Raw genomic sequence first — 26,460 nt, 5'->3', positions numbered from 1 at the left:
ACTAGGGTGGCTAATGTAGGCATTCGAAGTTGCAGATGAAGCCCAGGATATTTAAATCTTGCCGGGCGCCGCCATTTTTAAATCCCCGTTAGTTCGAATTAAAGAGCCTAATTCGAACTACCTACTCCGTGCGCACGGAGTCCGCACTAAGGGGGATTTAAAAATGGCAGCTCCCGGCAAGATGCAAATGAAGCCCAGGATATTTAAATCCCGGGCTTCATTTACAACTTCGAATGCCTACATTAGCCACCCTAGTTCGAACTAGGGTAGCAGTGTAGACATACCCTTACAGAGTAATGTACTACTCAGGGAAGTTCAGACCTATGCAATCAGCAAAAGCCCCTAAGTATGTAAGACCTATTTTGAGGGCATCTGAAAGACTTAAATGTTGCACAGGTATAGTCCTGGCTCTCTGCACAGGCACCATTTTCACCCTAGAAGAGGAAAAATTGCTTTATTTTCAAATGGTTTCTTTACCTGTTATCTGGACAGCGGTGTTGCCAAACGGCTCGGGCTGTGATCCAAGTCCACGGATATCAATGGAATCACTCCCATTGATTTTAATAGGATTTGTTTCAGATTTTCCAATGTACGTGTATCAGACACCTATGACATGTCTATATTCCTAGAGGGACTGCCACTTTGCACCCATTTGTCCATCTAAAGTGACCTTAACATGGATATAAATGATAGTTTTGCTTATTTTAAAGCTTCTATTCAATGCCAGAATGGTGTAAAAGGGCCTGAGTGTAATTAAGAAGCCGGCCAGTTTTACATGATGGTGTTCTTAGTAGCCATCATGTTATGCACATACTCCAATGTTTAGCTTTCAGCAACTAGTAATGATTTCCAATAACATCATCATTCAAGAGGGACAAATAGTGCGCTAATGTTCAGAAAAGAAGGGCAGAAAGAGGCACTTTGAGAGCAACATGCTCTAAAAAATAAGATTCTGGCCTGAAAGGCTGCAAACCTATGTTCTGTTCCCAGCTGTTGCACTGTAACACCGCCTTGTGCCTCAGTTTCCCCACCTGTAAAATGGAGCCAGTGAAACTTTCCCTCAATTGTAAAGATGTTTGAATTACACAGATGGAGAGTACTATTGATATAAGAGCGATGTTTTCTTGTTTTTAAGAGTTAAACATTAAACATGTCAAAAATAAATAGGGGAGTTAATAATTTATACACTCATTAATTCAACAATAGTTTATTCCATGTATTGTATGATGGTACTCAATTCATTTCACAAATAAGAGTTTCCACATAAAAATCTGCAGGAGTGGTTGCCTTAAAGTGTGTTAAATGCAGTGTATTCACATATTTCTGATGGTAGCAAGTTAAATAACTACATTTATTTATTTATTTGCATTTACATAAGTATCACTTATCAAACACCCACACGTACATGCATTCATTCCCATGCTGGAGTTTGTTACAGCATAGCTTCAAAATGAGAAGGCATGCGCTTTGGCTGGTTTGTGCCTGAAATTATGCAAATATACGCAAATATACAAATTACTTTGTTTTTGTTTTTGGTCAGAGGATGTTGGCAGGTATGTGGACATGCTGCAGTGAAAGAATGTAACCAAGGAGTAGGAGGGAAAAAGTCTGAGGAAAGCTAAGAGTTACCGCAATCTGTAATCACAATCTCCATAGCTGTGTTTCTTAAAAGAGCTTTAATCTAAACCTGCTAAATATTTGGCCAATTGTTCTTTTTCAGACTCCTAAGCAACATATGTCCCAGTGCAAATCACAAGTGATTCCCAATATAACAGCATCATTCAAGAGGAACATGCCAATTGCTAATGTTCAAAAAGCAGAGGCTGAAAAAGTTTCTTTCAGAGATACATGCTCCAATAGCTAAGATACTGGGACTTCTAAGTAGATGCTTTAAAAAAAAAGTTACCTTTTTGTTTACGCGTGTTAAAAAATTACGCTACCCTGAGAAGATAGCGAGGTACAATCAAAATGCTTTGCAGTCAACTTATTAAATATATAATGAATGAAAACTACCATTTGTGGTATTGATTGTCAGAACGTCACCTTTACTCCCCCCTCATTTCTATTGACTCATGAGAGTCATAAGGTTCAGTCTACGATTGCATAGCAACCCATAAATCTTTCCATCGAAAGAATAGAAAGGATCCACTACAACACACATTCTGCTAAGAATGTTACTATGAATAGCCTCCATTCATGCTTTGGGCCTTGTTCCAGCAGTGAATGGGGCTACCCTATATTCTGTTCATTCCCCGCTGCCATGTTTGTCCTTTGGGTCCATTGGTAACCCTCAGACTGTTCTACGTTATACCATGGGACTGGAATGACACAGCATAAGCTGAGGATTTGAGAGACTATCGAGATAAGCCTTGTGTCAGCTTTTCACCCTCCACCGGGACCTATGCTGTGTGTTCTTTGGCTGCAGCTGAGATGACTCCAGCTTCTTGTATTTTAATACCTTCAGGACCATAATTCTTGCTCTGATAGTGTAAGAAATTTTGACTGAGCTTCCTAAATGTTGCTCACTATTCTGGGTAATTTGCTTGGTTTAGGTCACTGGTGGGCAACCTGGGCCACAAGGGCTGCACGTGGCCCTTTGGGATTCTACATGTGGCCCACGAAGCTGTGTGTTTACCAATGCCCAGGCACAAGATGCCAGATTCTGCTGGGTTTGGTCCATGCCGTTTTTTTCCCCTATTACAAAAGTGACATGCACTTAAACCAACGGTACTTGAAGTGAGGTGCCTGCTGATTGCTGAGAGCCATGCGCTCCCTCTGTATCCCATCAAAGCACTGCTCCAACCAAATCGGCACACCTGCAAGTTCTAAGTACGCAGGCCTGGCGAGCAAAACTATCCTGGGAGACCATCTTTTTTATGACAATCTTGCGGCCCACTGAGATGAAGGAGGGCCACTCACTCGCCTAGATTGCCTCTCGCTGGTTTAAGTAGATTGTTTTGTAAATAAGGTTTTAAACGAAATAAATCCCTGAATACAAAACCCAATGGGTCTTTCTTCCGACTCTTTGATTTGCTTTTAGAATCAGTTGAGGCATGGGAGTGACAGTCTCAGTTGGATGCTGATGATTTTGCCTTGGTGATTTATCTAGCCCATGAGTTAACATGTCATGATGTTTGCTAGCAATCATTACCTGTCTTCTGTAGGACAAAATGATTTCCTGCACTCTTTTAGCTGCGTGATTAGAGCTGCAAAATTCCATTAGTCATTGCACATACTGTAGTAGGATAATCCTAAGAGAAGATAAGGACTCAAATGTTCAGACAGCTCTGTTATATCTATAACCAGGGAAGAGTTGCTAAAATAAGTTTTCTGAATGCTAAAGAGAGCATGTGGGTTAGATCCTCAGCTAGCATAAATGCTAAGCTACACGAATCTGGCCTCCTGTGTTTGTTTTTGAGTTCGGCTTTGTCTGGACTTCCAGGCTATGTCTAAAATAGAAGGTTTTTGTGAAAAAACGGCTGGTTTTTTTTGCAAAAACCAATGGGAGCATCCACACCTCAAGCACGTTTTTGCATTAAAAAAAAATGCAGGACAGAGGGCTTTTGCCACTAGAGTTATTCCTCTCTCTATGAGGCAGAACTCCTTTTTGCACTACAGCTCTTGTGCAAAAAGGCAGGTGTGGATGCTTCGCAGAGGTCTCTTGCGCAAAAAGAGCCTATCAGAAGAAGCACAGGTGCTCTGATGGCCATTCTGTGAACAGCCATCAGAGCGATCTTGCTCAAGAGCGTCCATGCAGTGTGGACACTCTCTTGCACAAAAGCACATCACTTTTGTGATGCGCTTTTGAGGTGTGGCCGCACTTTTGCGCCAGAAGTTTTTGCAGAAGATCTCTTGTGCAAAAACCCTGCAGTGTAGACAGAGTCCCAAGTTTAAAGTGCTATTGCAGCAGCACTTTAATGCAGCAGTGTGGTCACGGTACCAGAGCTGGGAGAGAGATCTCCTGGTGCTCTAGATCAGTGTTGCTCAACCAGTGGTACGAGTACCTTTAGGGGTACTTGAGAGAAGTCTGGGGGGTACGTCAACACAACTGAAATTTGGAGAAAATGGAATGTTTGTTTTAAGTTTTACAGTGTTTTTTTACACCCAAATATTTCATCACCCGCTGGGCTACGATTAAGTTGTTTAAACAAATGTGTTGCAATGGTAGAAAAAAAAATGTGTCTGAAAGGGTTTTATAAAAAAAAAAAAGGTTGAGAAACACCGCTCTAGATAAACTATATCCGTGAAGGGAGTACATCTGCCTACGCGGGTGCTTTACAGTGCTCTAACTTGCTGTGCTCAGAGGTGTGTGTGTGTTTTGTCACATTCCTGAGCAAGGAAGTTATAGTGCAATAATTTCCCAGTGTAGACAAGCCCTCAGAGGCACACAGCAGAGCCAACAGCTTCTGAGGATCTCAGGGTAAGAGGGGGAGAGCCCAGTTCTGTGCTCCCACAAGGGGTGGGGCCAAGGGTGGAAGGGGCGGGGCCAAGGGTAACCAGCCCTCAGCACTGCCCGGAGCTCACCCTTAGCCTTTAGCACTGCTCAAAACACAGCGCGCCCCCCCCACACATACTCCACCGCTTAGCACTGCCTGGCGCTCACGGCCCAGCACTCCAGCAGCGGTTTAAAGGGTTACTACCACTACTCCTTCAAATCCCTTCCTGCCCCCCACCGGCTGGTCTGGAGGCACAATATCCCAGCTTCCAAGTGTGACTACTTTCATGTTCCCATGCAAAATACCGAGGACCAGAACTGACAGTAGCCTCATGACCAAGAGGCATTTTCACTTCAGATGTCTTAGGTTCAGATGTACTGTTGGTCAGACCGGTGAACTACGACAATGCCACGGAGTCATAGACTTTAAGGCCAGAAGGGTTTGTCACAATTATCTAGTCTGGCCTCTTGCACATGGCAAGCCACAAAATTCCCACCGACTCCTGTACCAAACCCATAACCTCTAGCTGAGTTACCGAAGTCCTCAAATCGCAACGTAAATTCTTCAAGTGACAGAGGATCCAACATTTAAACTAGACCTGCAAGTGATTCGTACCACGGTGAGCTCTGCTTAGTGACCGCAGCACATTTGCACCGGTGTTTGGTTTTTCATAGATTTCAAGACCAGAAAGGACAGTTTGTATTGACTTGCTGCATGACAACCCGTGAACCCTGTCACTGAGCCCAACAACTTGTGGCACAACAAGAGCGTATCTTTTAGAAAGTCATTCAGTCTTGACTTAAAGACTCCACCTTTTTCTGAAAGGAGGTGCATTAGCAGGAAACCAAGACAAAAGCCAGGAGATCTAGGATCTGGCGTTGCGACGGCAGGAAACAAACGCTGATGGGACCCGCCCTTTCTTCAGCAAATGCCTGACCTGCCACAAATATAAAGACTTAAAATACGTCATGTGCACTTGTGGATGGATGCGTATGTGGCAGATGCATGAGCCCACAGTCAATTAGAATTAGTTCCAGGAGACTTTTCACATAACCTAATCTTCTGTCAGCATTTGTTCTCATCACACAAGAGTTATGACAGTTTTCTAAGATCTTCAGAGCATCCATTAATACTGCTGTTATGCTCCCTGGGTCTGGAATTGCCAAATTAGGCATATGCTCTTTATGTGCACCCATGGTACACTGGAGACCCAAAGTCGCAATAACAAAGGAGTGCCTTCCTGGCATAATAGCTAGTTCTATTCACTCGGGAATGGAGACAGGCTTTCTTCACCTCCTACAACTATTGGGGGAAATGTGTGGCTGTGTCTAGACTGCCAGCTGTCTACACTGGCCGCTTGAATTTCTGCAAAAGCACTAACGATCTCATGTAAGATTGTCAGTGCTTTTGCGGAACTACTATGCGGCTCCCGTTCGGGCAAAAGTCTTTTTCCGAAAATCTTGCGCAAAAGGGCCAGTATAGACAGCAGAGATTTGTTTTCCACAAAAAAGCCCCGATCACGAAAATGGCGATTGGGGCTTTTTTGCAGAAAAGCACGTCTAGATTGGCCACAGACGCTTTTCCGCAAAATGTGCTTTTGCGGAAAAGCATCCTGCCAATCTAGACACTTTTTTCCGAAAATGCTTTTAACAGAAAACTTTTCCGTTAAAAGCATTTCCAGAAAATCATGCCAGTCTCGACGTAGCCTGTGTGTGTGTGTTAGAGAGAGAGGGGATAGTGTCTTGTGGTAACCCCCATTGATTTCAATAGACCACGGATCAAGATCTAAGGGTATGTCTACACTTGCACCTTCTTTTGAGAGAGGGATGCAAATGAAGACATTCAAAATTGCAAATGAAGCCAGGATTTAAATATCCTGTGCTTCATTTGCATATTTGTGTTATGGCGCTTTTTCGAAATAGCGCTATTTCGAAATAACAGACGCTATTAAGACGTGGTTATTTCAAGAGAAAACCCTTCTCTCGAAATAACCCTTATTCCTCATACAATGAGGTTTACCAGTTATTTTGAGAGAGGGGTTTTCTCTCAAAATAACCACGTCTTAACAGTGTTTGTTATTTTGGAATAGCGCCATAACGCGAATATGCAAACAAAGCGCGGGATATTTAAATCCTGGCTTCATTTGCAATTTCGAATGTCTGCATTTGCATCCCTCTCTCGAAACATACCCTAACTCTGGGAAGCCACTGCTGCAAGATTAGTTGTTCTTTATTCCGGCTGGAAACAACTATGACAACAGCGGAGTTGGAAGTCTCTCTACTCCTTGTGGAGTGGTGACAGTTTCTCTCCTCCTCCCCTGCTCCCATAGAACAAAGGTGGAAGGGGATGGGAGAGTTCCATTGGAATGCTGCATTTAGAATGCTAAGACTTTCAAAAGTGATTAGTGATTTAGAGTGACATTCCTAAAGGAAAAAACAGGATTATGTAGCACTTTAAAGACTAATAAACCATCTTGTTAGACTTTAAAGTGCTACATACTCCTGTTTTTTGTTTCATCTAGACTAGACTAACATGGCTACAGCTCTATTACTATTCCTTAAAGGAGCCTGATTTCCAGAGGGTAGTTGCTCAGCATTGACTGAAAATCAGGGCCCTTTAAAAGGTCTCAAGTTGAAACCCTGCAGATAGAAGTACCCCAAATCAACAGTCACTTTTGAAAATCTGGGTCTTAAAGCCTAGCTGATGGGTGGTAATTGCCAGGGATCTGGAGGATCAGCCTAGTGGACCACTCCACCAAAATTCCCTCTAATTTTTCCCTTCATGTGCAGAATAAGTTTTATTATGTGCACCAAGTCATGGTTAGATGTGCACCACCAGAACAAACACATACTGCTAGCTGTGGGCACTCTGCTAATCAGCAGAGCAGCATTTGAACCTCTCGTGGGTAGCCGCCCAAGCAGTCAGCATATAGGGAACACTGCACTCCACTCAGAATTGAATGAAAATCCATTGTTTCAGAGCCTTTCAATCTGGGAATTTTAGCAGTGAAATTTCACTTTAACCAGATTCTTTCTATATCGATGCATAATGTCTATGTTTCATAGGCAGGTAAAATTATAAAGTAGAAAGCATCTGTAATGTTTACCCGATCACCAGCCTTTCCTGACTGCGCCATGTGAATTGCCTGGTCGTTGTCTAAGTTTCGAACGCTTGGGTCTGCCCCATGGTCCAGAAGCAATTTGATAATTTCTTCCTGGTTTTTGTCGTGATGAAGAGCAGCTGCCATGTGCAAAGCTGTGTTACCATGAGCCTAGCACAGAGAAAAAAGAAAACACCTGGTAAGTCTGTTGTTTGGTTGTACCTTACATGTCCCTGCAAAAATATTTCCAGTTTCATAAAGGTACAAAAAAATGGAAAACTGTCAATTAGAGATGAAGAGGGCAGAGAATATTGGTTATCGTCAGGTATTCCCCCTTATCCACTAATTATATATGCGAACCAAAACACCACAGCTCAACAGGCCAGCTACGAAGCAGGACTCCGGCGGGAACCCTCCCAGCTGGTGGCTTTTGATACTTTGAGAACAGATACCTGATGGCAACAGACACCAGCAAAAGACACTGGACTAACTATGTGCCCGACAAGCCTGCAAACTTCTGCAGAACTGTCTTTTTGGCCAGATTAGCTGTTTACAAAAAGAGAAGGGTTTGTTCATATAAAGTGTTTTGTAGAAGGAAGCTGACTGGCTAAAGAAAAGTCATTTATCAAGAAACTCATTTTATGTAGACAAACTAAAATCTGGTGCCATGTGGATGCCCTGCATACAATTATGCTATCATTGTGCTTGTAGCATTCGTGGGCAGTAGCATAACAAAATAATGAGTCCGATTTCCATTTGCACTAACTCCTCTCCCCAGGATGTTGACTTGCACATTAAAAGCCTCCATCGGAAGAATGTAAAAGGGCTGTGTTGTAAGTGAGGATCAGGAACAATATTTAATAGGTTCTATTTGTGGCTAAAAACGTTGATCTGTCCACTGGGCCTTTCCAGTTTCAAGAAAAAGCAAGTCATAGGCTAGCCACTGGTTACTGCTAGTGCTCTTCCAAGTTCCGTAACACTGAGCAAATATCCTTAGCGGAGCTTACTGCAAAACTTTCAAATAAAAAGTGATCCATCTGGAAAGTGGCCCGTTTTCAAAGGGTTATGTCTGACCCTGTATCTCTATGTAACATTAAGAATGTATGGGGCTTAGGTACTGCAGCAATGGAACAATATCGCACTTGTTTTCTGCCCCGACTCTGGAAAGCACACTCTTCACTTAAGCATGCACTTAATTTTAAGCATTTGCTTAAGCCCCATGAAAAGCAATGGAATTTAGGAACAAGAGCTTTCTTGAATTGGACCCTTCAACATAAGCATTCTTAAAAATAAAAATAAAATAGTAATTCCTTGCCAGTTATTTAAATGGATTTTCCTGAAAAATGAAAGTAATTCCTTGCTGGGTTGGTAGCTGTCATGAGGATGAGTTTTGTAACAGGAGTGGAACTTCATCAGTTACCTAACAAGACAGGACAAGATGTGTAACACTGCATAGCCAGAAGAGAAATGTTAGTGTGACATTTAAAGGGTTAATAAAAAACTACATATGGCCAGGGATTGATTTATTTAAGATTCTACGATACTGTTAATAGGCTTAACTAGTCACATAACTTTTATTTTTCAAATCATGTAATCATGACAGGTGGCGGTTTGTTGAGCTTTGTATTATCATTTTCCCTGTTTATGCTTCTAATTCATTTCCCTCTGTTCTATTTATTAATTGCTGAAACAATAAATAATCATACTTAGCTCTGATTCCTTAATATGCAATTGCAAGTTATTTTATGAGCCCATTTAGAAATTTCAAGGTAATGAAATTGAAAAAAAAACCAACCACTGGCTATACATTATAACTGATTTTAGAATGAATAGTTAATATTTTTTGTTCTATTTGAACCACTGATGTAGAAGATACTTGGAAACACTCTTCTAAGTAGCAAACAAATGTGAAATTCTTAAAAGTTTTTCATAGGGAAGCCAGGTGTTTTTACAAGCTCTGAATCACCAGATCTGTTATGTCAACTTTACCAACCTATAAAGCAAAATGATTGCTCCTTAGCTATTTATCTGGTTTTTCCTGAAAAATGAAACATCTCTGTTTATATGCTGTAACTTTGACTACAATCTTGAGGCAAAAACATTGGTATCTTCAGAAACCAAGTATTAAGTCAGGCAAATAAGCATCTTAATCTTCTAAAGCCTGAGCTAACTCTCACTGGAGCCTTTGCATTTGCTGTAATGGAAAGTTGGATGAGGGACATTATAGGCCAAACGATGCCCACTCCTGAAGGGGCAAAAGGGATAAAGAACACAGGGAGCCTTCTCTCATATTGCACAAGGGCCTGATCTTATGGATTTGTGGAGCCAGCATTCCTCTTCACTTCAATGTGTGCACAGGAGACTGGAGACTCTAATGCACAGGTTCCCAAACGGGGGAGCGCCCCTCTGAGGAGGTATGAAGAAATTCCAGGGTGTGTGTGAAATGACCTAGCCCTTCCTCCCCCAAGAAAGAGCCCTGTCCATCCAGTAAAAAAATTCAGAAAATACTATGTGAAATTTCCGGTATTTTCTGTTTTTCCTAGCTTGGGCATCCTCCGGAACACGGACAGCTCGGTCTGGCTGGGGTGGGGGGAAGGATGGAGCCGTCCCGGGCAGACTTCAAAATGGCCACCTTAAAAGGGCAATGCCTGATCTCTTAAAAGGCCAACTTTTTTTTTTTTGCTCTTTTTTTTTTTTGCTCAAGACGTTTTGCTGCTTCTTCTGGGAGTGGGGGGGAGGGCATGAGCATTTCTCATAAATCAAAAAGGGGGCATGATGCTGAAAAGTTTGGGAACCACTGCTCTAATGCCAGCTGTTGCACTAGATTTCCCTCATGAAGTGAGGTGGGCTGGGAGGAGGCAGGATGATACCCCACAACACTCCTCACATCTTTGCATTAGCAGGGCTCCTGTCGAGTGCAAGAACTTGTTATACCTTGTAACAAGATGCACCAGGAATTGGTGCCATGTGCCGTTTCCCCAGCATTCCCAGAGGCATTCCATTAGCTCTCCTAGGGTATGTCTAAACTACATGGCTCCATCTAAAGCCTGCTAAACCCAGGGTTGTGAGTTCAATCCTTGAGGAGGCCATTTAGGGATCTGGGGCCAAATCTGTCAGTGATGGTACTTGGTCCTGCTGTGAAGACAGGGGAGTGGACTCAATGACATTTCAAGGTCCCTTCCAGTTCTAGGAGCTAGGCATCTCCATTGTTATCTTATTTATTCCCTGATTCAAGACCTTCATCCTAGGCCTCTGACTCCCATCTATCTAACTACCTACTCCTCTACTGCCCCATCCACCCACCCACAGTTAAGCCAGGACCCAGTAGAGTCTACGGAAACATTCCCATTTCTTCCACTAAGCTTTGGATCTGGCCTCTAGCCTATAGTATTTGAGTATTCACTTAAGAAGTCTTGTCCTGGATCTCATTGGCTAGTAAATTTTGTCCGCATATTTCTTTAGTAAACTGCTAAGATAAATGGGAGAAGGTCAAACAGAAGTCTAATGGGATGCTCTACACCCATGGTGGGCATCCGGCAGCCCAAGGACCACATGCAGCCCATCGGGGTTCTAATTGGGATTCTAGGTGTGACTCACAAGACATTTTGTTTACCATTGGTCAAGTACAGGGTTGCCAGACTCTGCTGGTTTCGGAGTAGTTTTCTTTCTACCAGTATTGCTAAAGTGGCATGCACGTAAAGCCAGGGCACATGACATGACGTACATTCTGATTGCACACAGCATTTCCTGCCTTGAGGGCGGGGGGCTGGACTCGATGACCTCTCGAGGTCCCTTCCAGTCCTATTATTCTATGACTGTGAAAGCCGGGTGTTCCCTCTGCATCCAGTCAAAGCCTTGCTACACTTCAGTTGGCACAGCCCTGCAAATTCTAGGTACGCCAGCGCAGTTCACAAAACTACCCTGTCCCGGGAGACCACCTTGGTCATGACAATCTTGCAAACCACTGAGATGAAGAAGGGCCACTCCTGTGGCCCACTCACTAGCCTCGGTTGCCTGTTGCTGCTCTACACTCTCACTTGGGTGCTTTAGAAAGAATGCAGGAGGCCCTGCCGGCACCATGAAGCAATAAGAGCCAAAGCTGAACAGCACCTGGAAACTTCTGAAACTCCCTGAAAAGAAATTAGAGCAAAATGAGGGCCAGGTGCAGGCTCAGATTCTTCACATTCTTCAGCTGCAGGAAAGGCAAGAGGACAACAATCTAATCTCTTTTTCTTGGAAGTAATGGTTGCCAGAGACACAGTGGAGCAGCTGAAGACTCCAGATGATCCTATCTACATAGAAAGAGCCCACAGGGATATTATCAGGAGTCAGTGTGAAATACCAGAATTGCATGGACAAGTTATTGACAGTGCAATGGGTTCTAGAGAGATAAAGACCGGGTGCATGAAGGGTAGAGGGAGAGACTGCTCTATACAGACCTTTGTCCCATCACACAGAGCAAAAGCATTTGCCACTGCCTGTCAAATAGAACCTGACAAGTAGAAACATGCAGATGTCCCTTGTACATCCACAAAGCAGAGTGCTTGAATGGACTGAACCGAATAACCTCTTCTCTCATGCTGAATCATATGGAGAACTGTTCAGTAAACTTGACAGGGAGGATTCCTCCATAAATCCACTTTAAAAACGCAGAGGCTGTTATGCTGGTAGATCACTCAAGATATGGCCGTGAACTTTTGCTGTTGGTTATAGAAATGTGCATTTTTCTGCCTGTCTGACTCATCCATCTATGAATCCATTTGTTTAAGAACTCCTCCTAAACAATAAGAGCTAGGACCACCACATTGGATATGCAGTCTCCTCTTATCATAACTTAAAGCAAGGTAAGTGTTTGGTTGCACCAGGACAATGGGATGTGCCTGGAATTCAATTGTTTCTCATAAAATGTCAAATGACCACAGGGGGGCAGCAAAGGCCAGAGATGGGGACCAGGACAGCTTTAACCCCATTTGACCAGCAGGGGGCAGATGTGGAGTAAGGGAACAGCTATCTACTATATATTTCAGATAGTTTGTCTGTTTGTTGTGTGTCTTGCTGGCTTAAGCTTGTGGAGCTCGCACAATGGGCTAAATATACTAGTGCCCAGCCTATGAGACTTTCCCCCACTGTCAGGTTTCAGAGTCCAGTTTCTAGCCCAAGCAGGAAGAGCTATGCTGCTGGTTTTAATCCTGTAGTGTGAACCTCAGACAACTGACCCAGGCTCAAGACGCCCACAAAAACCTGTCTGCTGGTCATGCCTCAGAAGGTGATGTACTACAATTGTTCCTCTTCCCCTTCCTTCTCTCTCTACTCCCTTGCTCTTCTAACTCCCCTGTTCCTGCCACCCGACCTCCTTCCCAATTTACAAAAAGACACAGCAAAACACACAGCTAACAAAGCAGAGGCACTTCCTCCCTGTATACCTCTGCTTCTCTGTTATATCCTCATCCCCATACCCTGTAGGTGCACTTTTACTGCAGTTCCAAAAGCAACATTTGCTGAATTTCCTAAAGTTCTGGCCTCATCCTCATGCCATTCATCTGCTTTGTGTCTTCTAGGCTCAGACTCCCAAAGTACTGAGGCATGTGCTTAACATTTAGCACATACCTTAATGCCCTTGGCGTCAAAAGAATTTAAGCAGGTGCTTAAAATTAGGCATGCGCTTAAGAGCTTTCTCTGATTAGGCTGCTCTTCCTGACTCAGAGAGTCTTAGCTTGTAAGCAGGGTGTATCTCTTCTCTTTGTTGGCACAGTTCATAGCACAATGAGATCCAAATCCCCATCCGGATATGTGACTTACAACAGCAATACAAATGATGTTATTATATTCATAGTGAAATGTAAAGCTTCCTATTCTGTTTCTCTCATTAGCTTCCGGCACGGTGCTTCTAGAAAATATTACCTGCAATGTGTTTTATAAATGGAAATGGGAAACACAGGTTCAAGTTAGCTTTGGAAAGTTGCATAGTCCATTGATTTCCTGTGTTTGGTTTGGATAGTTTGCTATGTTTGCATGCAAAAACCTTCTCCTGTGAAATCCAATTGGTGTATTGATTTTCAATTGAACACCCTGTGCATTGTGGTTCATGCAAATTATTCATCAAAGCCAGCCATAACTCACCTTACTATTGACAAAATCTTCAGACATGAAAGCATTTAGCTCTAAGAAATACTTGAGCAGAGCGATGTTCCCATCCTGTACTGTGTAATGAAGTACCGTCTTGTTGCTTTTAACATCCTGTTAAAAAACAACAACAAAGCTTTTGCAAAAGAGCATGTTATGTAAGTAAGTAGGCCAGAAAAGACAAAGGGCTAGCTTCTCAATTGAGGTAAATCAGAAGATCTCCACTAACTTCTGGAGAATTATACTGATTCAGGGATTTGGCCCTGACTATGCAACAGTAACGTACTTGTAGAATAAAGTATCTGAAAGCCCCCGGATTCTTATCCCATGCATCACTGGACAACATTTCAAGATTGTGAGGTTCCTTATTTCACTTGGTAATATAGCAACAGCACATCTCTGCTACAATTACTGTGATATCAACTCAGTACTGACATCCCATTCAGCTTATATATACAAAAATCTCTTTCACAAAAGGGTCCTGTAAGAATTACCTCTGTTATCATGTAATACTTTGTGTACCATGAAAGGAGGAGACGAATGCAGAGAGGAAAAGTGAGGGACTAGGAAATTCCCCCTCAAATAAATAAACAAAAACAATACCGATTGTTTATATACTATTTGAAATAGGGTTTTTGTGGTGTGTAAGTGATGCAAAGCACTCATGTTGGACAGGCGTAAATTTTGCTCTGCTTTAAGATTGTGAAGAGAAGATTTTAATAAATAATAAAAGAAAGACAAGAAGAATGCAGCCACAAATGTGTGCCTTTTGCTATAGCACAGCCTGGTTAGGAATACTTTAAGGCTACGTCTACACTGCAGGGTTTATGCACAAGAAGTCTTTTGCGGAAGAGATCTTGTGCAAAAACTTCTTGCGCAAATGTGCATCTAGACCTCAAAGTGCATTGCTTTTGTGATGCACTTTTGTGCAAGAGAGCGTCCACACTACATGGACGCTCTTGAATAAGAAAGCTCTGGTGGCCATTCACAGAAAGGCCATCAGAGCACCTGTGCTTTTTCAGATAGGCTCTATTTGTGCAAGAAACCCCTGCAGAACGTCCAGACATGCCTTTTTGTGCAAGAGCTGTAGTGCAAAAAGGGGTTATGCCTCGTGGGGAGAGGAATAACTATACCGCAAAACCCCTTCTTTTCTGCTGATTTATTTGCACAAAAGCACACTTGAGGTGTAAACGCTCCACCGGTTTTTGCACAAAAATGGTAATTTTTGCACAAAAACCTTGTAGTGTAGATGTCTCCGAAATACTGCACGTGACATGGCTGCATCACACTCTATGAAATCTCTGATACTGATTTGCAAAATTTTGCGCTTACATCTCAACTTGTTGGTATCTGGGCATCTCGTAACCATCCCAGTCTTCCCTACTTTTATTACTATTTGCTTTAAGTATGTGAAGTAGAGTTTGTTGAAAAACAGGTTGTTGGCGCTGCAATCATTTAATGCCCGAGCTTTTTCAGGGACAATTTTCAGCCAGCTCTAGCAAAACATAACCAGAACCTTCTGAGGCATGATCAGCAGACAAGTTTTTGTGGACATCCCCACAGAGGAATACCCTAAAGAGGGATTTATTTGAAGGAGGATCGCACACTGGCTGCATGGATAATATTCAGAATTTTTTTTGCATTGGGGTTCAGTGCCCCATTTACACACACACTAAAATGGCATTAACGGCTAGAACTGACAGAATTGTTACATTAAAACAAGTCCTGCTGTGAGTGCAGGAGACTGGTCTAGATGACCTCTCAAGGTCCCTTCTAGTCCTATGATTCTGTGATTCTAGAATGGGACTCCACTTTTGGAGACATCCATTCTGCCTCTGTTTCCTCCTCTCCTCCCCCTCCTCCATCCTGCTGCCACATTACTGCGTAACTAAAAACAAAAATGTTCACTCCTTACTCGGCTGTAGATAGAGGCTCCCATCTGCACCAGAAGGTGAATACATGATAGCACCTCTCCGCTTTGGTACTGAAGTTCTTTCTTCCGTTCTTCTGTTAGTGTAAGGTGACATTGCTGCTCTCGGAACAGGGAATTATGGGACAGAACAGCGCAGTGAAGGGGAGTGTGGCCTTAAAAAAACAAAGAAAAGAGGTTGAAATGGTTTCAATAAAATGTTGGTTTAAATAATGGGGAAAATAAATAAATAAGGTGGCTTTGGCCCTGTTAATCCTCCATGACATCACAGTTATGAGAAAAGCGGTTTCCTGAAACACACAAATAACCTGAGGTGCCCCAAAGACATACTGGCCTCAAGGAAGGGGGAACCAACAGAATGAGTCTCTAACCCAGATTTGAAATGCCTGTTGCACCAGGAAGCCAAAGTGAATCTGTATATGTTGAGAAGTGTTAACTCCACAAGTTGTTCTGGGAGACCAGGTAGGTAAGCGAATATCTTCATTAGATCAACTTCCGCTGGCGAAAGAGAAAATCTTTCGAGATCTCCAGAACTCTTCGTCAGGTCTTTGCGTAAGCTTGAAAGTTTGTCTCTCTCTCTCTCTAACAGAAATTGGTTCAATAAAATATATTGCCTCACTCAACCTGGTCTCTTTAAAATTCTGGGACCAACACTGCAGAGTATTGTATCCTGGCTACAATACTACCAACAACAATGTAAGTTGTTCTGTTAACTCAGAGCTCCCTCTTTTGTCTGTTTCATCTATGTGCAGCATCTTCTCTTAAAGCAGACTGAGTCTTTAGACTGTCTTATAACTGGCTTATACAGCATCTGGCACACGGGGCCTTGAACTGTGACTGGGCTTTTCGGCATTACCATTGTACATAAATAGTTATCATTGTCAGTCATGTGCACTGTCTCTGAATCTATGCCTCATTCATGGAGATTAGGTCCATCAATGGCTATTAGCCAGGATGGGTAGGAATGGTGTTCGTAGCCTCTGTTTCTCTGGAGGTGGGTGACAGGGGAGGGATCACGTTAGGATTACCTGTTGTGTTCCCTCTCTCTGGGGCATCTGGCATTGGCCACTGTCGGCAGACAGGATACTGGGCTGGATGGACTTTTGGTCTGACCCAGTATGGTCGTTTTTATGATCTTATTCTTAACTTTTTCCCCAATGTCATTACCTCTATTCTGAGAGAATTCAGGGCATATTTTCGAACATAAGAACGGCCGTACTGGGTCAGACCAAAGGTCCATCTAGCCCAGTATCCTGTCTTCCGACAGTGGCCAGCACCAGGTGTCCCAGAGAGGGTGGACCGAAGACAATGATCAAGCGATTTGTCTCCTGCCATCCCTCTCCAGCCTCTGACAGAGGCCAGGGACACCATTCCTACCCCCTGGCTAATAGCCTTTTATGGACCTAACCTCCATGAAATTATCTAGCTTCTTTTTAAACTCTATAATAGTCCTAGCCTTCACAGCCTCCTCTGGCAAGGAGTTCCACAGGTTGACTACACGCTGTGTGAAGAACTTTCTTTTATTAGTTTTAAACCTGCTACCCATTAATTTCATTTGGTGTCTCTAGTTCTTCTATTATGGGAACTAATAAATAACTTTTCTTTATCCACCCTCTCCACACCACTCATGATTTTATATACCTCTATCATATCCCCCCTCAGTCTTCTCTTTTCTAAACTGAAGAGTCCCAGTCGCTTTAACCTCTCTTCATATGGGACCCGTTCCAAACCTTTAATCATTTTAGTTGCCCTTTTCTGAACCCTTTCCAAGGCTAAAATATCTTTTTTGAGGTGAAGAGACCACATCTGTACACAGTATTCAAGATGTGGGCGTACCATAGTTTTATACAGGGGCAGTAAGATATTCTGTGTCTTATTTTCTATCCCTTTCTTAATAATTCCTAGCATCCTATTTGCCTTTTTGACCGCCGCTGTACTCTGTGTGGAAGTTTTCAGAGAACTGTCCACGATAACTCCAAGAGCTCTTTCCTGATTTGTCATAGCTATATTAGCCCCCATCATACTGTACCTATAGTTGGGGTTATTTTTCCCGATGTGCATTACTTTACACTTATCCACATTAAATTTCATTTGCCATTTTGTTGTCCAATCACTCAGTTTGCTTCTGTCTTGACTACCCTAAGCAGTTTTGTATCATCTGCAAACTTTACCACCTCACTGCTTACCCCTTTTCTCCAGATCATTTATGAATAAGTTGAAAAGGATTGGATTTTCTGTGTACATTTAACTCAAAGAAATGAATCGCAAATTGGTTGCGAGCATGATTCATGATTAGAGACTCTAAACCTTAGAACCCCGTTATGTTATATATTATACAGGATTTTGCTCTCCATTATGGTCCCAATTCAGGAAAACATCCCTATTCAGGAAGGGGACATAAGCATGTGCCTAGCGTTAAGCACGTATTTAGGTACCATTGAATTCAATAGCTTAAGTGCTTTCCTGAAACAGAGCCTATGAAGCCAACACTCTTCTTGATAGGCTGTGTCTACACTGGCGCATTCTTATGCGAAAACGGCCGCTCTTGCGCAAAAACATGCCACCTGTCTACACTGGCCGTGCGTTCTTACGCAAGTAAACTGACATTGTACTGTAGAAAATCAGGGCTTCTTGTGCGAGAACTCTGACTCTCCCTCTCAGGAAGAAGCCATCTTGCGCAAGAGCTCTTCCAGAAGAGGCCAGTGTAGACAGGCAACATGAATTTCTTGCACAAGAAGCCCCTATGGTTAAAATGGCCATCAGAGCTTTCTTGCGCAATAGAGCATCTACACTGGCATGGATGCTCTTGCGCAAAAGCACATGCCAGTGTAGACGCTCTCTTGTGGAAGAGTTTTTGCACAAGAACTCTTCCGCAAAAGAGTTCTTGTGCAAGAAGCTGCCAATGTAGACGTAGGCATAGAGTTTTGGGTGTACAAGACTTTGAATTTAAATATCTGGCCTCTAATTATATATTATAATTATTATTTGCTGTATTATGGTAGCCATGTTGGTCCCAGATCTTAGAGATACAAGGTGAGTGAGTTAATATCTTTTATTGGCCTAACCTCTCTCTGGGGGCGAAGGAGACAAAGTTTTCAAGCTTACACAGAGCTTTTCTTTAAGTCAGAAACTTTCAAGGTTTTCTTTTTCTGACCTAAACAGCTCTTCATGAGATTGAAAGCTTCTCTCTTTCACCAATAGAGATTGGTCCAGGAAAAAATATTACCTCATCCACCATGTCTCTCTGTTATAATTATTAGTCATTATTATGATGCCACCATAAAAATATGTAAAACCAAAATATGAAAGGGTTAAAACTCAAACCATCTTACCTTCAAAATCCTTCATTTCTAAATCGTGGGGGAAATCTAATGACATTAGAACCTAGAGGTGACAAAAACACAGGCGAATTTAAATTCAACAGAACAACAAAACATTGTAAGCAAAAACCACTCAAAGCATCCATAAACATTTGTAACATTCCCTTTGTCAACCGATTGGCAGGACTCTTTGTTGATGCCAGAATACAGAGTAATCCAATTATGCGTTCATGCACTGAGTTTCCAGATTGGAGTTAGCAATCTTTTCAAACTTCTCAATGTCCCAACTGTAAAACTATAGTTGGTTCTTTATTTCATCTTGTGTAGGAATTTTTTTCAGGTGCTAAAGGTGGCTGGAGTAAGAGAAAAAACAGCATTGTGCACATTTTCTGTTTCTTTATGATGGATACAGAAGGCCTGACTTGCTTTTTGTGCAGCATAAGGGCTTCTTACTGCTTGTGTTTTAATTGGTAATATCAGTACTTTTGATGATCAGAACTTACCCATTTTTGATGGATGTTTGGTTGGAGATTGCAGAATTGTGGATTGGCAGTTTTCTCAATCCTTAATTGAAGGGATACTGTTTGGGTTGAATCATTAACACATAGAGTTCTTCTTTTTGTCACATATAAGGAATTTGTGTTTAAAATATGTTTAATTCAAATAACTTTACATAGTAATAATTATAATGATAACCTGTACAGCAGGAGCAATGAAAAGCTGCAGGCAGATAGATAGGGGCCCTTTCAGACTATGCGCTGTATGTACACATAATGGCTGTGTCTACACTGGCCACTTATTCCAGAAAATCAGCTGCTTTTCTGGAATAACTTGCCAGCTGTCTACACTGGCCCCTTGAATTTCCGGAAAAGCACTGACGATCTACTGTAAGAAATCAGCCGCTTTTCCAGAAATACTATGCTGCTCCCGTTCGGGCAAAAGTCCTTTTTTCGGAAAACTGTTCTGGAAAAGGGCCAGTGTAGACAGCACAGTAGTGTTTTCTGCAAAAAAGCCCCAATTGCGAAAATGGTGATCGGGGCTTTTTTGCGGAAAAGCGCATCTAGATTAGCCACGGACGCTTTTCCAGAAAAAGTGCTTTTCCGGAAAAGCATCCTGCCAATGTAGACAAGCTTTTTCCAGAAATACTTATAACAGAAAACTGTTCCATTTTAAGCATTTCCGGAAAAGGGTGCCAGTGTAGACGTAGCCAATGGGTTTACTCTGCAGGAAGAGAGATTTAGGTTATATGTTCAAAAAAACTTTCTAACTTCAATAAGCTCTGGAGTAGGCTTCCAAGGGAGGTCGTGGATGCCCAATCACTGGAAGTTTTCAAGAACAGGCCTGACAATCACCTGTCCGGGATGGTCTAGGTTTACTTGGTCCAGCTAGTGCAGGGAGCTGACTTGAAGACCTTCTAAGGTCCGTGCCAGCCTCATACATTTCTATGAGTCTATGATACTAGAAAGAAAAATCTTTCCCCTAAAGGGCTTGCAGCCTGAAAGTCACTATTGGGAATGACTGTCTGACCAGTTAGCTCCTCAAATCACCTGGGTAAATATGGGTTCCCTTCAAATCGTGGTGATATCACAATCCCACTGGATCATAGAATTTATCAGAAAAAAACAAAGAGAAAAGATTTAATTTCTGGGGGTGTGTCTAGACTACATGCCTCCTTCGACGGAGGCATGTAGATTAGCCAGATCGGAAGAGGGAAATGAAGCCGCGTTTAAAATAATCACGGCTTCATTTAAATTTAAATGGCTGCCCCGATCTGCCGATCAGCTGTTTGTCGGCAGATCGGGGCAGTCTGGACGCGACGCGCCGACAAAGAAGCCTTTCTTCATCGGCACAGGTAAGCCTCGTGAAACCAGGTTTACCTGTGCCGATGAAGAAAGGCTTCTTTGTCGGTGCGTCGCGTCCAGACTGCCCCGATCTGCCGACAAACAGCTGATCGGCAGATCGGGGCAGCCATTTAAATTTAAATGAAGCCGCGATTATTTTAATCGCGGCTTCATTTCCCTCTTCCGATCTGGCTAATCTACATGCCTCCGTCGAAGGAGGCATGTAGTCTAGACACACCCTAAGGGAAAAACACATAGAACACTTCTGCTCCCTTTAATATTAGCCAACCTTACAGATCTTCTTTATCCATCATAAAGAGGCAAAGGGCATTTTTTCCCCTTTGCACGTCACCTCATCCATACCTTGAACTTTGGTAACTGACCTACCGAACCAGGATAACTACCGTTCGGTTTCAAACTTTCCCATCTACACACACATCATGTTAACCCAGAGCTTGGGCCTACGTTCTCGGAACCCCACTGTGGTGCAGAATCTAAGCCTCCATCAAGCTGATACTTTATTGCTTTGCAATGTAGATGCAGCCCACAAGATTCATGCTCCAGGAGTCCACCAAAAGTACCCTATAATCCCAGAAGCTGGCCTTCTTTGTCCTTAGCACAATCAAGTTTTGTGAACAAAGTTTCTCCGTCCTGCACCATGAACTAAGGGTTAGTGGGGAGGGTGCTGGGAAGTCTAGGTTATGGATGGTTGGATTTGGACCTACAAAACGCAGTGGAGATGCTGGAATACCAGGCTGTGATACTAAAGTTGCATTAAGCCCTTAGCACAGTCTTTAATACTAACTCTGTTGGGTTCTATTTTAGCAGCTATATATTTTAGTCAGCGCATCCATGTCAAAGTTGGCCAAGTGCTTCAGCCAATTTCCTTTAGCACACTCGGCACTGGGTTAACAAACAATATAAACTCAGGCCTTTTAACTGCCCTTCCCCGCCCCTAATGTGAACACCTGTTTATTTAGAGCTATGTGAGAAAAAGATAAATAAGAAGCTTTCTCCATATTATCCTTTACAGCATAACTTCATTTCCTAAAGGTCTGTTGACATTGGAAATGTTCATATTGTAAAATTTTCATGGTTAGCAATATAGCAAGCTAAAGCAAACATGCTTGCTTGTAATATCTGCAGCAGTATGCAAATGAAACTAGTAAAAGCAGTTAAGAATTTCTATGGAAATGAGGATCGTTTGGATTTAATGAGGAGTGCTATGTTTGACGACACTCAGCTCTGTTTACCTCTGTTACAGATAGTGGCGATTTGAAATGATGTTTCATACAGGCTCTTCATCTTACTGGAAAGTAACATTTTCCCTCCTTTGTTGGATAACTTCCCCATAGCTTCACATCTTAGCTGAGATTTTCAAATGTAAATACATGTACTGTCATGACTCATTCAGAACCCTCACCACTTAACATACAGGCATGAGACACTAAGTCTTTTATTGAATTTGGCCCCAATTTCAGTGACACCCAGAATCAGTGCCAGCGTTTCATAATGTGAATGTGATTTATCCAGATTAAATATTGACAAATAGCTCTGAGTTTCCTTATTATTAATCTCAGTTCTTTAAGGGAAAGGAAAATAAAGTTCAGAATGAAATCTTAAAAAAAAAAAGATTCAAGGATTTGCTAGCTTGAATGTATTTTGCAGCATTTATTTTAAGTGAAAAAAGATGCATTTCCACAAAAAAGGATTCTGTAGGTTTTACAGTTGCCTCAGAAACATTCTCTTCAGTGGAATCTTCTCCATCATATTCAGCACTTTATGAGACTGAGTGATAAGAATGTCGTCTGAAGCACTCTTTCAGTTACATATTAACTTCCTACTCGTGGATTAGGAGTAGGAAGTTAATATGGCTGTATTCGAGGGATGGCTAACCAGTGCTGGAATTCAAACCGACAGAACTAAAGTGATCCTGCAACATTCTTTCACTTACAAAGCCACGTCGTTAGAGGAACAGCCCTAGCTTAATCCTAGCATTGTGAGTCCCAAGACTTTGTCAGAGAAGCTACCTGGAGCGTCCGTTGGTGTGAATAGAAAAGGAGGTGACGGTTTCTTTCCAGTTCAGGTGCAACTGATGATCTACTAGCGGGCCACATTCCAATACACTCACCCATGTTGAGGAGTACATTGCTCTGTGAGAAATCCTGTTCAAGTCAATAGGATTTCTGGCAGCATAAAGCTGGTGATGTCCCAAAAGTCCTGAGATCTCCCACCCCGTGTCAGGTTGTCGCCCAATCACTGGATGCAAGCCCACCGAAAGTGTAAGGTGGGAGACAAAGGAACACCTATAAAACAGCGCTGGAGAATGGCGTAATCCAAGCACCATTGAGGAAGGGTGTACCACAGTCTTGGCGTCATTGAGGGCTTGCTGCCCCCGGCCTTTGCTCTTCTGCTTGAGGCCCTGTCTCTTCTAGGAGCACAGCGCCCTACCCCCCGCCCCTCCCCCCCACACACTTTTCCCAGGGGTCCAGCAAGGCTGTTGGTTCCCCTGACTGGAAGCCTGCTAGCTCCCCAACTGGTGGAACATGGTCTCTCCCGTGTGTAGCACCGGCATCTCTGCTTGTCTCTCCCCCCTCCCATCTTCTTCCATGGTGCAGCCACTTTTTGACAAGAGTCAAAAATTGATTGAGTCAGCCAAGAGCAAATGGGACAAATGCCCTCTTTTGCAAATGAAAAAGTTGGAATGGCTGGGACTGGGCTTAAAAAAGTGTCTGTCTGGGCCAAAATGGGTTATATGGTCACCCTCAATAAAGCACGACTCGGTTATCCGAATCTGGCCATACAACAAAACAGACAGAAACACAAAGGAAATAATGGCTCGGCAGGTGGCCCATGAAGTTTACTGCTGTCATTAACTGAGAAGATATTCAAAAGCACAAAGGGCAGTCAGGTGTCGTTGACTTTCAGTAAGAGTTGGGACAAAGAAGTGGCTCAAACTGATGTCAGTGGAGCTAGGGCAATTTACACCAGCTGAGGATCTGCCATGACTGCCAACCTCCTCTTTGTGCCTTTGAACAGCCACATCAGTAGCTCTTGTCCTTAGTTACAATTTTTAAAAATATAGCTGATTTTGCAAGCTGTATGTAGCATCTATGTATCCACGTGCCAAACCCTGCTCTAATTCAAAAAGACATGTATCTGGAGTAACTCTGCTGAGTTCAGTAGAGTTACTCCAGATTTACACTTGTGTAAATAATAGTGTAATTTGACCCAATGGGCTCCTATCATTGTTACATTCTCCCTCCCTGGGACGCCTCCTATTTGTTACAACCACTTGTTCCGTGAGGAATTGCAAACTCTACAGGGCAGGAGCTGACCCCAACCGTGTGTTAGTACAATGGGGCCCACATCTGACTGGGGGCCCTGGCACTATTGCAGTGCAAATAACAAACAGTAACAACAGTAATATGCCTAGATTTCCTCTATAGGTTTGGAGGTAGCAGCCAGAACATGAGTAGCAAGACAGTGACATGGTGCTGCCATCTCCTTTGAAATGAAGGGCTGACATATGTGTGGCAAATGGGAAGAAGACTCCTAATATGGGACTGGAAAGAATGAAATCAAGCCAAAAGATTTTTACCTAAGAATATTTTTACATGTCTCCATTTGTGGGAAGATCAATGCTACAGCAATTGACCTTCCAGCATGCGATTTATCGGGTCTAGTAAAGACCCACTAAATCAAACTCCGAGGGTGCCCCTGTCAGCACCAGGACATCTATTCCTCCTAAGGAGTAAGGGAAATTGATGGGAGCATTTCTCCTATCATCCTCCTGCTGCGAGGGAAGTGCCAAAGCTTAGCTTAAGGTATGTTGACACCACCTATGTTTTTTATTTAGCTGGGTAACACGGCAGGCCTCACTGCCCCAGCACCTCCTGCTGGTCACTCTGGGAATAAGCTCTTCAGCTCTGGAGCACCCCCTTTTGGCTGGTGTCACATCTGCTGTTACTTTTTGTCCTCCACCTCTGTGTTAGGACCCATGTCCCTCCCAGGCTGTGGCATCCTCCCCTCTGGGTACTGCCCTACCACAGTGCCCCCACACGCTGGGGCCTTTCCCTTCTGGGAATCCGCAACCCCTTATGCCCACCTTGTCTCAGTGACCCACTGCCGGTCTTCATCTAACCCCTGCCACAGAGGCAAACAACAGTATGAAATGGCCACTCATCATGGACAAGGGGGTGTGGACCAGCTGCCTTTGCCTACCCTGGCTGCCTCTCTACAGCCCTAGTAGCCTCAGGCCTTGCTTCAGGCCCTGAAGTCTGGGAGCTTGCCTGGCCAGAACTTCTCTAGCAGCCAGGTCCCTCCTGCTCCCCAGTGAGTCTGTGTCTCTCCTGCCCTCCAGGAGCCTTTATTTACACTGCCCTCAGCTGGACTCTAATTGGCTAATACCTGCCACAGCTGTTGGCTCCACAGCTCCACCCCTCTTCCAGGGCTGGGTTTTAACCCTTAAAGGGCCAGTGCAAGGAAGATGCCCCATCACAAGCTGGAACTGCAAACCTTAAGCCAGCCTTTCCCCGTAGTGTGGACCTGGCCTGAGAGGTTCATTTTGGAAACATCTCTCTCAGTTGTGTTCACAGCAGAGATGTTGGCTAAAAACAAAATACTCTTTCTAGGAGGTTGCAGTATAACACTACTACTTAAAGTCCAAATCGTCACAACATGAGACCCAAAAACCAGAGAGACAATGCAGGCTGCTCCTAAGACACAGAGCCACAACTCACCTGCTTGCTTTAGGCTGGGCTCTTTGCAGACTGATCGCTGCTAGACCCAGATCACATATTAAACTACAGAGCCTCTTAACCTGCAAACAGGATCATGAAACCCTGAAAATTGAAATTAGCATGGTTTTCCATATCCCATCCCAATACTGTGATTTCTTTGCACTTTTATATTGCTTGCAATTAAAATACGGAAGCTGTTCCTACCTGGATGACTTGTGGGTAACCATATGTGGCTGCAAGATGTAACGCAGATTGTCCTTTATCGTCCACGGCGTTGACATCAGCCCCTGTCAGTATCAAATCATAGACTATGGCTGGTTGCCTGGCAGTTACTGCAACCAACAGGGGAGTCTGAAAATAGCAGCAAAACAAATATAATACAAGACTCTGACAACAGTGAAACTAACAAACAAGAAATGGCTGTGGAGAGGAAGAGGGGGTCCATGCAGATCACATGGGAAGACTGAGCCCTCATGTTACCCAAAGATCTCCTGTTGGAAAGACACAAAGCTAGAGCTCTGTGTGGATATAAAATTTGTATAGTTATCTGCATCCATATCCACAAAGAATGAACTGTGGATATCTGCATCCATAGCCGCAAATGTGGATAGAAGCAGATATCTGCAAATTTGCAGGGTTCTAGATATAAAATTTGTGTCTGCATCCACATCCGTATCTGCACTCATGACCCATGGATATCCACATCTACATCCACAGATGCCTTTACCCGTGGATATAAAGCAGATATCCACAGATGTTCAGGGCTCTATGTGTAGCTCTAGCCATTGGCAGTGTTATGAGAAACATCGTGCTCCCATCCAAGCACTGAAAGAGGCAGGAACATGCTTGCATAAGGCATTTGCATGAAACAGTGACTAAATCCTGTACTGTCCACTATGAAATTCACCCTTGTTCACAAGGTTTATGACTCAAGTATGGTATATGCATTTTGCAGTGGGACTAAAACG

At 43.2% G+C, this 26,460-nt stretch overlaps 2 protein-coding genes across 3 annotated transcripts in view; both read right to left on the bottom strand.

The window, feature by feature from the left end:
* Positions 1–219: 219 nt before the first annotated feature.
* Positions 220–25,819, bottom strand: LOC106731910 (NF-kappa-B inhibitor delta-like). 2 transcript variants are annotated; one of them, XM_089773300.1, is made up of 6 exons: positions 25,697–25,819; positions 18,922–18,973; positions 15,575–15,744; positions 13,657–13,773; positions 7,543–7,707; positions 220–5,373 (listed from the first exon to the last, which is right to left on the bottom strand). In XM_089773300.1, the coding sequence occupies exons 2-6, from the start codon at positions 18,965–18,967 to the stop codon at positions 5,302–5,304; spliced, it is 570 nt and encodes a 189-aa protein (XP_089629426.1). In that variant the 5' UTR covers positions 18,968–18,973; positions 25,697–25,819; the 3' UTR covers positions 220–5,301. The 2 variants fall into 2 exon arrangements, with proteins under 2 accessions (XP_089629426.1, XP_089629427.1); XM_089773301.1 differs by lacking the exon at positions 25,697–25,819 and adding an exon at positions 19,413–20,572.
* The window catches only part of POU2AF1 (POU class 2 homeobox associating factor 1), a 28,180-nt gene continuing 24,942 nt past the window's right edge, over positions 23,223–26,460 (bottom strand). The window contains exon 7 of the mRNA XM_075909304.2: positions 23,223–25,843. Within this exon, the coding sequence (XP_075765419.2) occupies positions 25,673–25,843 (171 nt within the window). The 3' untranslated portion in view covers positions 23,223–25,672. The remainder of the gene's footprint in view (positions 25,844–26,460) is intronic.

The sequence above is a fragment of the Pelodiscus sinensis genome, chromosome 25 (assembly GCF_052426305.1).
Source record: "Pelodiscus sinensis isolate ZL-2025 chromosome 25, ASM5242630v1, whole genome shotgun sequence".
Taxonomy (NCBI): Eukaryota; Metazoa; Chordata; order Testudines; family Trionychidae; genus Pelodiscus; species Pelodiscus sinensis.
The sequence above is the reverse complement of the archived record's forward strand: the minus strand, read 5'-3'. Positions and strand labels throughout refer to the sequence as shown.

Coding starts and splice junctions, on each gene's coding strand:
- LOC106731910 (XM_089773300.1), bottom strand. CDS start 18,967: ATGTCATTAGATTTCCCCCACGATTTAGAAATGAAGGATTTTGAAG. Junction 7,708..13,656: donor AAGATTTTGTCAATAGTAAG/GTGAGTTATGGC, acceptor TCTCTGTGCTAG/GCTCATGGTAACACAGCTTT. Junction 5,374..7,542: donor CAGGAAAGGCTGGTGATCGG/GTAAACATTACA, acceptor TATTTGTGGCAG/GTCAGGCATTTGCTGAAGAA.